Source organism: Notolepis coatsorum, assembly GCF_963971535.1.
Source record: "Notolepis coatsorum genome assembly, chromosome: 14".
Classification (NCBI taxonomy): domain Eukaryota; kingdom Metazoa; phylum Chordata; class Actinopteri; order Aulopiformes; family Paralepididae; genus Notolepis; species Notolepis coatsorum.
Genome location: NC_140178.1, coordinates 88,270,989 through 88,286,410, shown reverse-complemented (window position 1 = coordinate 88,286,410; position 15,422 = coordinate 88,270,989). Strand labels below are relative to the sequence as shown.

General features: G+C 42.3%; 1 protein-coding gene across 1 annotated transcript; it reads right to left on the bottom strand.

Annotated features, from left to right (window-relative positions):
* Positions 1–5,480: 5,480 nt before the first annotated feature.
* Positions 5,481–14,326, bottom strand: LOC311240607 (uncharacterized protein; the record flags this gene model as incomplete). Its single annotated transcript, XM_084329181.1, has 4 exons — positions 5,481–6,180; positions 8,703–9,082; positions 11,260–11,545; positions 13,716–14,326. 4 exons carry the CDS (start codon positions 14,324–14,326, stop codon positions 5,481–5,483), a joined length of 1,977 nt encoding a protein of 658 aa, XP_084185307.1.
* Positions 14,327–15,422: the final 1,096 nt, after the last annotated feature.

Here is a 15,422-nt window from a genome sequence, read left to right as displayed (position 1 = left end):
CGGTTACATTGTTGCTCCTAAAATAAAATATGGGCAAAATAGCAAAGTTGATATGACATAAATTAAGCACCTCGTACAGATGGAAATGTATTGACTCCCGAGCTAATTCCTCCCACTATACCTGCCCTTGAGAGAAAATCCATGTGTTAATTACAGCACCATGAAATATAAATGAAAATATAGCAATACCGCGCCTTATGGGGACTGCTACCTTATTTCATTGAGCTGTAATTAACACAAGACACGGATGACCATATAAACTACTTTACTCTACTGTAAAACTTTGAATTTCCCTATCGAGGTCAATGTAATGTGTTGCATCATGGGGGTCAGCTCTATGGTCCCACAGCCCCAGATTTTCTTTTCACTCAAAGTTAGGGCATATGTTCCCACATTTCTAAGATGCTTCTCAAAATGAGGGCCCATGTTCCCGGACGAACCTACTACTACCAGAGGACAATTATAGATTGGGTGTAATTGGCTATAGATATATCATTATGAGAAAGGGGGATACAATCAGATACAAATGTATCAACAAATTTGGGAACATGGGCTTAGTTTCAGTCATGGGCAAAATAACAGAGGGCATATGCTTATATGTTTATATGCACTTCCTTTTATTACATTTTGACCTATCCACTGTAATATAATTATGTGACCTGTATGTATTATTCTAATAAATGTTTTACCTCCCCTCCTGCTATGGTACCGAATGTCCCCAAGGGGATCAATAAAGGAATATAAGTTCAAGTTCTTTAATAGTTGTCATACAGAAGTACAGAATACTTTCATACAAAATGCTTCTTACTGTTACGCTCCAGAGACTGTGCTAGACAAGATAGTATCAAATAACATAATAACATAATATAGCATGCATTTAGAAGAAGAAAATGAGGTCACAGTGTTCGGTATAGACATATGTACAATGTTCTGAGTTACCATATAATATACAATACACAATACTATGCAGTGTACTAATGTACAGTACTATCTAGTGCAAAGCAGAAATGGGATGAGGTACAATTTTAGGTACAATTTACAGTAAGGTGTACGAGTTGTAGTGCAATCCTTCATCCATAAATATAAAGTGTGGGGAGTGGGTGCTACAGTGTGTTTGTTTAAAGTGGGTGTGTGCTATAAAGTGTGTGGAGTGGGTGCTACAGTGTGTTTGTTTAAAGTGGGTGTGTGCGTGTGGATGTGTGTGCTATGTGCGTTTGGTGGTTGTTGTTGTGTAGTGTTCATTCATTGTTCGTTTAGCAGCCTGATGGCCTGGGGATAGAAGCTTCTTCTGAGTCTTTCTGTGCTCGCCTTGAGACTCCGGTATCGCTTGCCTGACCGCAGCAGTTCAAAGAGGCAGTTGTTCGGGTGACTGGAGTCTTTAATGATTCTCTTAGCCTTGCCCTTGCAACGCTTGTAGTAAATGTTCTGGAGGGTGGGGAGCCCCCCTCCAATTGTGCGTTCGGCTGAACGTGTCACTCTTTGTAGTCTGCTTCGGTCTTGTGCAGTGCTATTCCCAAACCAGGAGGTGATGTTGCCGGTCAAGATGCTCTCTATTGTACATGAGTAGAAGTTCTTAAGAATCTTCTGGCTGACTTGGAACTTCCTTAGGCGCCTGAGGAAGTAGAGGCGTTGTCGTGCCTTCTTCACAACACTATCAATGTGTGTGGTCCATGTCAAGTCCTCGGATATGTAGGCTCCGAGGTACTTGAAGCTGTTGACTCTCTCAACCGGTGCCCTGTCGATGCTGAGGGGGCTGTAGTCCTTGACCCCCGACCTCCTGAAGTCCACAATCATCTCCTTTGTTTTGCTGACGTTCAGGGAGAGGCTGTTTTCCTGGCACCATCCCGCCAGGACCTTGACCTCTTCCAGGTAGGCCCTCTCGTCGTTGGCAGAGATCAGGCCCACCACCACTGTGTCGTCAGCAAATTTGACGATTGTATTGCTACTCCGCTGAGCCACACAGTCGTGTGTGTACAGGGAGTAGAGGAGGGGACTCAGAACACAGCCCTGGGGGGCCCCTATGTTGAGGGTGATGGATGAGGAGGTGCAGTTGCCTGCTCTCACCACCTGGGGTCTGCCAGTCAGGAAGTCCAAGACCCACTGGCAGAGGTCATAGCCCAAGCCCAGGTCCCTGAGCTTGGCTATGAGTATGGAGGGGACTATGGTATTGAATGCCGAGCTGTAGTCGATGAATAGCATTCTCACATAGTTCCCCTGCCTCTTGTCCAGGTGTGATGCTGCTGTGTGCAGCACATGGGATATGGCGTCCTCCGTGGACCTGTTGGGGCGGTATGCAAATTGCAGGGGGTCCATGTTGATGGGGAGGGAGGAGCAGATGTAGCCCTTTACTAGCTTCTCAAAGCACTTCATGGCTATGGAGGTGAGAGCTACAGGGCGGTAGTCGTTGAGGCAAGCAGGCTTGGATTTTTTGGGTACAGGGATAATAGTGGACTTCTTCAGGCAGGTGGGGATGACAGCCTGTTCTAAGGACAGGTTAAATATGTCAGTGAATACTGGGGCCAGTTGGTCGGCACAGACTTTTAGGACGCGGCCGGGGATGCCGTCCGGACCTGCTGCCTTCCTGATATTCACTTTTTTAAAGGTCCGCCTCACCTCATGCTCTGTTACCCTGAACACTGCGCCTCCATCAGCAGCCGACCCCCCCCCCCCCCCATTGCCGAGGCTTGTGAGCTGGTGTTGTTATTACCAGCATCAAACCTCGCATAGAAGGTATTGAGGTCATTTGCTAAGGAGTCACTGTTCAGTTTGAGGGAGGCGCCTTTGTAGTCTGTCATCGTTTTGAGCCCCTGCCACATAGCTCTAGAGTCAGCTTGTTCAAACTGGAGTTCAATTTTATCCCTGTAGCGCCGTTTGGCCTCTGACACTGTCCTCCTTACGTTGTATCGCGCCACCTTGTGGTCATTCATGTTGCCTGCCACTAGGCCGTCGTTGTATGCTTTGGTGCGCTCTCTCAGAGCTTCACGGACGGATTTGTCTACCCAGGGTTTTTGATTTGGGTAAACTTTCATTTTGGTAGTGGGGATTGTTTCTTTCACCCTAGTACAAACATAGTCCAGCACTGTCTCCGTGTAGACATTAATGTTATCTGTGTCGCGGAACACATTCCAGTCTGTGTAGTGAAACACTGACCGGATCGTCTCCTCTGACGTCAAATCCCATTTCTGCACCTCTCGCGAGACTACGGGAGTACTTTTAATTCTCTGTTTGTACTTTGGTGAAAGAAAAATGGACGCGTGATCTGATTTACCAAAGCCACTATCAGAATGAGCCTTGTAGCCACCTTTAAATTGCGTGTAACAGTGATCTAGGATGTTACCGCCTCTGGTGTTGCAAGTCACATGCTGATAGAAGTCAGGCAATACCTTTCTCAGATTGGCGCTATTGAAATCTCCCAGCACTAAAATGGCGGCGTTAACGTTCGCCACTTGTGTTCTATTTGCCTCGTCGTGTAGTCTGGAGAGCGCAACCTTGTTGCTGGCTTGCGGTGGAATATACACTCCGATCAGGACGATCGCCGTTAACTCCCTCGGGAGGAAGAAAGGACGACACTTGATGGTTATATATTCCAGTTCTGGGGAGCAGTGGTTGGATAATTCCTTCACGTTAGTTGGATCGCTCCAATTTTTGTTAAACATGAAGGCAATACCTCCTCCACGTTGTTTACCGGACTCTGATGACCGATCCTTGCGATGGATAAAGAAGTGATCCGCTGGTTGAATTGCGTGGTCTGGAACCTCCGGTGTTAGCCATGTTTCGGTGAAGCAGAGGACGTTGCAGTCCCTAACGTCTCTTTGATATTGAATCCTTGCTCGGATGTCATCCAGTTTATTGTCAATTGATTGTACATTGGCTAGCAATATACTGGGCAGTGGTGTACGGTGGCGTCTGGATCTCAGCCTGTTACGGATCCCAGCCCTCTTTCCTCGTCGTCTTTTCCTGGGCTCTGGGAACAAAGGATCTGGTCCAAATCTCCGGAGAATCTCTTCAGGCCATTGATGCGGTACGGAAAGCTGTTCCAGTGAGTAATCCAGTTGGTAAGTTTCCCGTAATCCAATGTCTATGAGTGACTGACGGTCATATACATTAAATGCACCAACAGTTGGTACGAACAAAACTCTAAAAACTATAAATATTAACAAAAGTAAACACAGTCTCGACGGAGCGAACAGAAAGGCAGCCGGTCGGAGCAGCGCCATTCTATTTATAATTAATTCTAATTCTAATTCTAATTATAATTTATAATATTATCATGCAGTTTGATCTGCTTTAGCCAACAAGAGATGCTAGTAGTATAAATATCATAATTAAAGTGATGATTTTAGTATAACTCTGAGAAGAATGAGAAGGCTGCCAAGAAGTAAATTATTTAGCCTCTTCGACAAACCCCACAAAGGCTCTTTTCAGAGCCACCCACCTCTTCTTGAAAATGCAATATTTCCGTTTCTCATAATACAATTTGGTTGTGTAACTTACGTTGTTACCTCGGACATATGTAAGACTATAAACACATAATGCATAACATTTGACGGTGTCCACTAATGGGTACACTTGTACAGTGCTGGTTATAAGTAAATGTCTAATGTATAGTCTGTGCAGTGTTTTTGTCTGTGTTTTTGAAGGCTTAACGATATATATATACAATGATATAGCAGTCATAGCAGTCAAGTGATTATTAATTTGAACTGAAAAAAAACTATGGGTAACTCATACTGGACAGCGGTATAAATAGTAAGGGTTATATATATATATAGATTACAGCATGCACGAACATAAATTGACTAATGACAGCAATTAGTTTATTTCCACAATTGTTGGGCCTTTGTTGTGCTCATCGTCGTTACGCACGGCCAAACGGGTCGTGTTTTGTAGCCGTGCCCGTTTCATATAAATAGTGGGAGTCCATAAGAGCCTTTTGTGTGAGACAATGTTCCACTTGTTCTGTATAATATAATTGTTGCTTGTAGATATTTAATGTGAGGTAGTGGGGAACATAATTATGTGCCAACAAATTATCCAAACCGGTCTGAATAGATGAAATTACATTAATGTGCCATCACCCGTAGTCATTCCAATAGTGTCATAGCGGTCATTTACGCACAGACATAAATGCACCATAATGACAGCAATTTATGTATTTCCACAATAAAGGGCTCAACTTGTTGCGGTAAAGTGTCTGCGTTAGTAGGACCCACTAATCAAACCCGACTTATAACAATCAACATTATCCAATTAAGAACCTATATCTGATCTATATTTTATTTGTGGTATATTCTCCATATTTATATAATATGTAAAGTTGCGTTTGCTGCCGTGCTGAAAGTAATACCAAGTTATATACTTCGATAAGCCCCCTTCACTTCCACACACTAGATAGAGTACAATATTGCTTTTCATGAAAGTGGTGGGTGGCTCTTAAAAGAGCCTTTTGTTGAATTAAAGACAACGTTCTGTTCAAACGCTTATCTCTTTTTGGGAGCTCCTCTCTTAGCTGCTATTGGCTTGGCAGCCTTAGCTGGGGCCTTCTTGGGCGCAGCGGGCTTTTCCACCTTCTTTGGGCTCTTGGCTGCTACCTTCTTGGGACTCTTGGCTGCTACCTTCTTGGGACTCTTGGCTGCTACCTTCTTGGGACTCTTGGCTGCTACCTTCTTGGGACTCTTGGCTGCTACCTTCTTGGGACTCTTGGCTGCTACCTTCTTGACTTTCTTGGGAGACTTCTTGGCGGCGGCAGGCTTCCTCGTTGCCACCTTCGTGGGCTTTTTGGACACGACAGGTTTCTTGGCTGCTGGCTTCTTGGCTTTCGGAGCGGCTTTCTTTGCGGGCTTTTTGGCTTTAACCTCAGCCTTATTGATCTTGAAAGAGCCGGAGGCTCCGGTACCCTTGACCTGGACCAGGGTTCCTTTTGTCACCAGACTCTTGATGGAAGTCTTCACACGAGCCTTGTTCTTATCCACGTCATAGCCACCGGCAGCCAGAGCCTTCTTTACGGCAGCAAGAGACACGCCGCTCCTCTCTTTAGAAGCAGATACTGCCTCGACGACCAGGTCACTGACGCTGGGACCTGCCTTCTTGGGTTTGGGAGCTGCCTTCTTCTTGACAGCCTTAGCCGGAGCGGTGGGAGCTGGAGCTGGGGCGACTTCTGCCATCTTCTCTCGTTCTCTGCTGCGAAACAAAAGCTGAAGTAGTAACTAGGAGGAGTAGGAGCGTCAACAGACTGATAGTGTGGCCGAGGCGGGGGGCTGGTCTTAAACACTGCATGAGAGCCATGTAGACTCAATCAGCCCGGTCCTCCTCTGTGCTGTCAAAATGCTCTGTCGCTTGTGTTTTCTCTTCGCATAAAATAGTTAAAATACACAACTATGAATATTGCAGAAATCTAACGCCAAATGTCCCAGCTAGTAGACACATGTCCCGTCAGACTCACACTTTTTGGAGAAGCGTGGTTAATTTGTGGACGCTCCAAAACAATAATGTGTGCCGTCACCACTGTTGTGCAGCTACTTGTTTCTTGTATTTATCTCTTACAATTCTTTAGAGTAAATTAGAATCCGACAAAATCTCGTTTTCCAGCGATCCGAGCTACCTGGCAAGGGACTGAAAGAAAGATGAGTAATCTGGGGTGATGCGTTTTGTTTTAAATGGGTGACTTTTCGGTGTTGGTAAACACAGTCTTTTGTTGGTGGTGGCCTGTAGTGTGGGTGACCTCGACTTCGTTTGAGTAAGTGGAAGGTTTAATGTGGCCTATATATGGATAAAAAAAACTGAAATTAGTCCTACCTTTATGAGTATGTACCGTATACAAGAAACATAGCTACATTTAGCTTTTTGTTAACAATACAGGCTTTAAAAGACAACTGAAACAACATCCAACTGCCCTACGTCTGCACATTATGTAAATGTAGACACATACCCATAGTTACATTTATTTTTATTTTATTGTATTTTTAGTGACAGGAATATTAGTAGCCTATACAAATAGGTGGTAAGAGTATATGGTTTCTCACTGCTTGTGAATTGAGTGTATATTTAATATATAGTGTTATGTAATGTATATTGTACTATGTATGATTCCATTATGATTAGGAATGCGTTATCATGTAATATGTTTGATAGAAAGTATATTGTCACTTTCTGATTTTTAATTCCACTTGGTTGCTTGTCTGAACATGTCTTATCTGTAACATGTTTATATGTTATGTGTGGACCCCAGGACGAGTAGCTGATGTTTTGCATCAGCTAATGGGGATCATAATAAAATCATACTGTAAGAAAGAAGTACACAAACAGTCCATGCAAGGCCTCTATTGTTAGTGTCTATTGGTGTAGTACATGTTGATACATTCTGAAGAAATGTTTCAAGGAATGAAACATACTATGTTTCTAGTCTACTACCTGTACCATAGTGGGGCATTGGTTTATACACATGGCCCATGGTGAGAACCAGTCCTGTGTAAATGTTGGTGTCATCTGTTTAGTAACCCAAACAAGAGGAAACCATCGGCTCTACTCAGCATCATCAGAAAACATCTCTTACAAAAATGTATCCTGGCATTCCTATGATACAAAATTATGCCATGTACCATTGATATCATGGTTTTAAAATGGACTATACCATGTTATTAATGGTTCCATTACATTTACTATGGCTGTACCATGGTACATCATTTATATAATGACTGGTACCATGGTTTAAAAAAAAAAAAAAAAAGCACCTCGTGAAACACAAAATAAACGATTGAGCTGCTGATCAGTTTGATCAAAAGTGTCCTTATTGGTAAATGCTGCTCAGAAAAGTTTGGCCCAAATCTGTGATTTTATGTTGTATGACACACACATCTAGAGAAAATGTGACTAGATTTGAAGCATTAACATTACGAGTGGAAAGAGTGGAGAGAGCATGGTGTGGTGTATCAGTGCATTTGTTGAAGTCCAAACCATAGGGGATGCCTGATGAGCAGAGTACCATTTCAGCCAGATGTGGAGGCTGCATATCCTGCGAAACATGGAGGGAGAGGGGACCGGCGATGATCAGTATTGCTGAAGTCATATTTTAGACTTCCGATTCCTGGCGTTTGATGTCAACAATGTTATAAAACCGTATTGTTGTTGTAATAATGTATTTAACATAGGTATGGGGTGGTTCATCTTTTCATTATAATTATGAGCCTGGAATGTATTATTTTTCGAATAGCATTTCCACTTTGAAAATGCTAAAATAAACATTATCCATGTGTATTATAAAGACCAATAATGTATTATTGATCAAGGTTCTAATACAGCAGGTGATATATTCATTTACTGTATAATTGTGATGTACAAGCTAGAATTCTATCCAATCTAGCTACTTGTCAACAAACTAAAAATCACAGGATTTTGACGGATATATAATTTGCAACTTAATAGCCATCCAAACTATGATTACAGTTGCTAGTAATTTATTAATCAATAAGTAAGATATACAATTCCATCTGCCGACAGACACCCCTACCATGATAATATCTGTACAAACGAAATGTAGGACATTTTTAAATAGAGAATTTTAAAAAGGAAATAGCCGGCACTCCATAACCACTTTGATGAACAGCGCGATCATGAGAATAATAATAGGAATAACTCTCTCATGACAGAGTGGATGGCTCTTAAAAGAGCCTTTGGGTTAATCTTCAGTGAACAGCATAGTTTACTTGGAGCTAGTGTACTTGGTCACAGCCTTGGTTCCCTCAGACACAGCGTGCTTCGCCAGCTCACCGGGGAGCAGCAGACGCACAGCAGTCTGGATCTCCCTGGAGGTGATAGTGCGGCGCTTGTTGTAGAGAGCCAATTTCGAGGCTTCTCCAGCGATGCGCTCGAAGATGTCGTTAACGAAGGAGTTCATGATCCCCATGGCCTTGGAGGAAACGCCGGTGTCGGGATGAACCTGCTTCAGGACTTTGTAAATATAAATGGCATAACTCTCCTTCCTGGACTTTCTGCGCTTCTTGCCACCCTTTGCAGTTGTCTTGGTGACGGCTTTCTTGGAGCCCTTCTTGGGCGCTGGCTTGGCTGGTTCAGGCATATTCGACGGCTTATCAGAATCGAGTGGTGACGGTTGCTTACGTTTCCTGCCTTATTTATAGGAGGTCGACGCAAATAGTACTGCGTAGCTTCTACGATACGATTGGTTGGGCGTGGCGCACGTGTGTAAAGCTAATAGAACATGCATCTCTCTCATCATGGATACAAAGGGAATGATAAGACAATGTAAACATTGACAATATTTTGGTTTATTATTTGGCAGTGCTGGGAAAAGTATTGAGCAAAAGTCCAAATACACTAATAGAATAGTACTGCAAACAGTCCTCAATTTTAAGTATTTCTCATTTAAATAGTTTCTAATCAAGTAAAAGTATACATACAAGTATTAAAGTATCCTAGACCTACACTATATATATATATCAAAAGTAAAGATATTTGTTCAATAAAAGTAAACATGTGCTTAAGACTCTATATTGATCCAGTCTCCTGGTTGTACCACAACATCCAGGTCAACTAACTGGAGACTAGTTTAAACTAGTCTCAACATTGTAACCACCATGTTATAAACAGATGATTATGACTATTGATGTTTGTGCTGTCATGAACACAACTCCCCAATGTTAGCATCCTCTCTCCATTGACTTCCATGGTGAAATTGAACACGGAAAAGTCACTGCAATTGCACTTAGTCAAGAAGGCAAATCAAAAACTATTTGTTTACACTAGCAAAGTCTCACCATCAATGTTTCAAATACATATCTACATTTTTCTTTCAACAATATCTTACTGTCTCCCAATCTGGTCCCTCACAACAAAGGCCATTACAGAACCCATAGCAAGACTTTACAATAGCGCTTATACAATTCATGGTAAATGTCCACCCTGTACTCACCACTGAACTGCACTCTCACACTCCTCTGCTACAACTTTTCAGAACTACACAAAAAGAACTACACTTCCAAACAAAATTTTTATTTTATTTGTTCCTTTAGGGATTTATAATAAGGGCATTCATGTACTTTCTACACCAACTCATTGTATTACACTGATACAGGCATTAGATCACCATGTGGCTCAGGGGTAGAGCGGGTCGTCCAATGATCGAAGGGTTGGTGGTTCGAATCCCGCTCAAGCCCATGTCCATCCCACTGCCGTTGTGTCCTTGGGCAAGACACTTAACCTACTTGCCTCGTATGAATGTGTATGCATGTGAATGAATGTTGGTGGTGGTCGGAGGGGCCGTAGGCGTTGATTATTCGCCACGCTTCCGTGAGTCTGCCTCAGGGCAGCTCTGGCTGCAATTGTAGTTTACCACCACCGGTATGACTGTGTATGAACGAATAATGGACTCTGTAAGCGCTCTGGGGTCTCTGGGGTGTCACGAAGAGCGCTATATAAATCCAATCCATTATTATTATTATTATGTATTTGTCCCTTTAAAATAAATCAAATAAACTAAAACCGCGTAAACATTGTATAATAACTCAACTATGCGTTTTATAAAAAAAGATTTCCAGTGCCTACAAGTAGCGAATCCACACTTCCAAACAAAATTTTTATTTTATTTGTTCCTTTAGGGATTTACATACGTGTAATACTATATCTGTACATATTAGTGTCTTTATAGCTGATCACTGTACATATTAATACTACAACTCTGTACAGTACATACATCTGCTTAGCACTATTACTCAGTTGTACTCATTTATATATTTTATAGCGAGTTTATTCACCTGTATAGCATATTACTATTGCATTTAACTGTTATATTTGCACTATAGTTTGATGCCTTCTTTACATTGTACTGTAATTGCATTGTATGATTTCAATAGATTTGAATCTAATATATTACTTACAAAGTGTTGTACGAATAATCTTGAGGCATATCAATTTAATTGTAATTGTTCACACATGTTCAGGGAGCCCTGCCGTGAGATGAGACTAGTGTACTAGTCACTGAAACGTCTTTCACGTTAGTCTTCTCACTATTAAAATCACCATCAGTTGTAGCAACGTCAGGAACCGTAGGCATTGCATCAGTGACTGGTTTAAATTAAATGCTAAAACAAATTCGGTGCTATGCCTGAGACAACTCAGTTTAATACTTTTCACAAATAAACGTATGTAGAGTGTGCTCATTCAGTGATATGGTGGGTGGCTCTGAAAAGAGCCTTTGGGTTTTGGATAGTTCGGGTTGAAATGGAAGTCTAGCCGCCGAAACCGTACAGAGTGCGTCCCTGTCTCTTCAGAGCAGACCACATCCATGGCGGTCACGGTCTTTCTCTTGGCGTGTTCGGTGTAGGTGACGGCATCACGGATCACATTCTCCAGGAAGACCTTGAGAACACCACGAGTCTCCTCGTAGATGAGACCGGAGATACGCTTCACTCCGCCACGACGAGCCAGACGACGGATAGCGGGTTTGGTGATTCCCTGGATGTTATCACGAAGCACTTTGCGGTGACGCTTAGCGCCCCCTTTACCAAGTCCCTTACCCCCCTTTCCTCTTCCACTCATTGTAACGTATGTAAGAAAACAAACGAATGTAGCAACTTCTTCTTCTTCTTATTTGAATTTCCGGCAGTGTAGACGCATCGTGGCGTATTACTGCCCTCCACAATTCTTGCTTCGCCCACACTTGAGAAAGTTTACACTCCTCTTCTTCTTCTCATCTTCAAAACACATTTCTATCGTCTCTGTCTCCTTCTTCTCTGCTCCTCTTGTCATACAATCACAATACAAACATCATCTCCTCTCTTGGAGGGCCCCCCCCAAGAGGGGGAACCCTCCATCTCATCGCCACCTTCTTCTTCTTCTTCTTCTTATTTGAATTTAACCAACCGCCTGCTTATTTGAACCCTCTCTGAGGACGTGGTTGAGACCAAGAAGCGCGCAGGGACAAATGTGGAGGGAGGGTTTGAGGTTTACGTCTGAACATGTTTTGAGGAAGTGTTGTTTTCCCCAATACAATACATCATCCTGAGAACCAGGGGAAAAGTGTTGTCACTTGTATTATTATTTTTAAACATTTAACATATATATATATATATATATATATATATATATATATATATATATATATATATATATATATATATATTTTTTTTTTTTTTTTACTTAACTCTATTCATATTTTACAAGATGTGCACTGTAGTGCACAACCGGACTTCATTGATCGTAAAACAATAAGAATCATAAGAATATTTTGGAATTATGAAAATTGCATCCACATTGTCTTTTAACTGGCCAAAAGTGTGTGTGTGACAACGAAGAAAAGAAAACTTCTAATTTGATTCTTCTGAATTGTTCCTGTAGCAGGCAGGCCCCTTTTCTGAAGTAGACCAGTGTTCCTCTGGGAACCGTGTCAGTCAAGTACATGACTGAATTACCACATATTCCCATCTGTTCATCTGTGTCATTCTTCCATGTTTGCTCTGATTAAAAACCTCAGATCCCTACATTTGGTTTTGGCCCATGAAGCTGTCTTTATCAACTTCATGTGGCTCAGTGCATTGCTATACTGAGATATATTGTTTGTATATGTGATATAAATGGATGCTTGTGCCTTGCTAGTGAAATATATTGTTTGTATGTGATATAAATGCATACTTGTGCGTTGCTACACTGAGATAGTCTCATGTATCTGCCATGACCGACTACCTTGTTGTTGTTGTCCTTACAGTATGCTATGCTGTAATTTGACCAGAACAAAGCTTATTTGTGGGTAGTGTACTAATATTTCATAACTGTCCTTTCAGAAAGCACTGAGCACACTACAGGTATAGTTCAGACCTCCTTCTTGAGTGTTATACAGAGACAAATATATAAATAAGATGAAGAGGGTGGGGTATGCTATTGACCTAAATAATATACATCTGTATTTTAGATTCGTTCACTGGAAGAAGACGTATCATCCCCGGTCACCTGCAGCTGGCTGTGCGTAATGAAGAGGAACTAAACTAACTCCGGCGTGTTGACCAAGAAGACTAATGACTAATTACATGCGCAACATTGACAAGACAAATTAACCAAACCGGTCTGAATACATGCAATTGTGCTTATGTACTGTTTCCATAAATGGGAAGAATGAATACTTAAAATCTTTATGTTGACGAGGAAATGTGTTGTTTTGTAATCCATTGTAACTAATGCATCGTTCTGCCGTGGTTTGATTTGATCAGTCGGCTAGACTGAAAGTTTAGCAATATATTGTAACTATATATAACTTTATATATAACTATATATATATAATTTTAGACAATAATTGTGATTCATATCACCCAGCCCTCCGGCTCATTGAAACAGTACCATAGCAGTCATTATGAGGTAACAAATGCACCATGATGGCAGCAATTTATGAATTTCCACATGTATGGATGTGATATGCAGTCAGATCTATATTTTAATTAATCATTAATTAGCTTATGATTATATACAAATTGGCTTGGAAGGAGTGAGACTCAATGTTCCCCGTCTGGTTCAAATAACTACAGATCGAAAAATGAAATACATGTTTTGTATAATTAGAAGACCCCTTCCGAAAAATGAAATACATGTTTTGTATAATTAGAAGACCCCTTCACCTCAATGTATACTATTACATTAGAATGCATTGTTCCTTCATGGGAAATGGTGGTTGGCTCTTAAAAGAGCCTTTTGATGTGTTCTGCTTGGACGCTTACTTCTTCTTGGGAGCTGCTTTGGGCTTGGCAGCCTTCTTCGCTGGAGCCTTTTTGGGAGCAACAGGCTTTTTCGCCTTCTTTGGGCTCTTGGCTACTACCTTCTTGGGACTCTTAGCTACTACCTTCGTGGGACTCTTGGCTACTACCTTCTTGGGACTCTTGGCTACTACCTTCTTGGGACTCTTGGCTGCTACCTTCTTGGGAGACTTCTTGGCTGCAACAGCCTTCTTAGCTGCAACAGGCTTCTTAAGCTTTTTAGCGGCGACTGGTTTCTTGGCCGCTGGCTTCTTGGCTTTAACCTCAGCCTTCTTGTTGATCTTGAAAGAGCCGGAGGCTCCGGTACCTTTGACCTGGACCAGGGTCCCCTTCGTCACCAGACTCTTGATGGCAGTCTTCACACGAGCCTTGTTCTTATCCACGTCGTAGCCACCGGCAGCCAGAGCCTTCTTTACGGCAGCAAGAGACACGCCGCTCCTCTCTTTGGAAGCGGACACGGCCTCGACGACCAAGTCACTGACGCTGGGACCTGCTTTCGTGGGTCTGGGAGCTGCCTTCTTCTTGGCAGCCTTAGCCGGAGCGGCGGGAACTGGAGCTGGGGCGACTTCTGCCATCTTCTCTCGTCCTCTGCTGCGAAACAGAAGCTGAAGTAACTAGGAGGAGTAGGAGCGTCAACAGACTGATAGTGTGGCCGAGGCGGGGGGCTGGTCTTAAACACTGCATGAGAGCCATGTAGACTCAACCAGCCTGGTCCGCCTCTACTGTCAAAATGTTCTGTCGCTTGTGTTTTCTCTTAGCATAAAATAGTTAAAATACACAACTATGAACATTGCAGAAATCTAACGCCAAATGTCCCAGCTAGTAGACACATGTCCCGTCAGAATCAAACTATTTGGAGAAACGTGGTTAATCTGTGAACGCTCCAAAACAACAATGTGTGCCGTCACCACTGTTGTGCAGCTACTTTTTTCTTGTATTTATCTCTTACAATTATTTAGAGTAAATTAGAATCCGACAAAATCTCGTTTTCCAGCGAGCCGAGCTACCTGACAAGGGACTGAAAGAAAGATGAGTCATCTGGGGTGACGCGTTTTGTTTTAAATGGGTGACTTTTCGGTGTTGGTAAACACAGTCTTTTGTTGGTGGTGGCCTGTAGTGTGGGTGACCTCGACTTCGTTTGAGTAAGTGGAATGTTTAATGTGGCCTATATATGGATTAAAAAAAACTGAAATTAGTCCTACCTTTATGAGTATGTACCGTATACAAGAAACATGACTACATTTAGCTTTTTGTTTACAATACAGGCTTTAAGACACAACTGAAACAACATCTGTAATGAAATTACCTACCTGGGTTCCATCCTAGAGGCTAATCTTTCCTGTGACAAAATGGCATCCAATGTAATAAAAAAAGTCAACCAACGAACGCGATTCTTGTACCGGATCTCCTCTCTGGTAAACAAGAATACCCTGAAGACTCTAGCAGGAGCACTCATTCAAGGGTACTACGACTATGCTTGCACCTCATGGTACCAAAGCACCTCAAAGGCACTAAAAAACAAATTACAAACATCTCAAAACAAGCTAGTCAGACTACTACTTGACCTGACTCCTAGAACCCACCTCACCCCTGCCCACTTTGACAACCTAGGATGGCTTAGAGTAGACGACAGAGTACAGCAACTTGCAATGGGCCTGGTCTACAAGATAC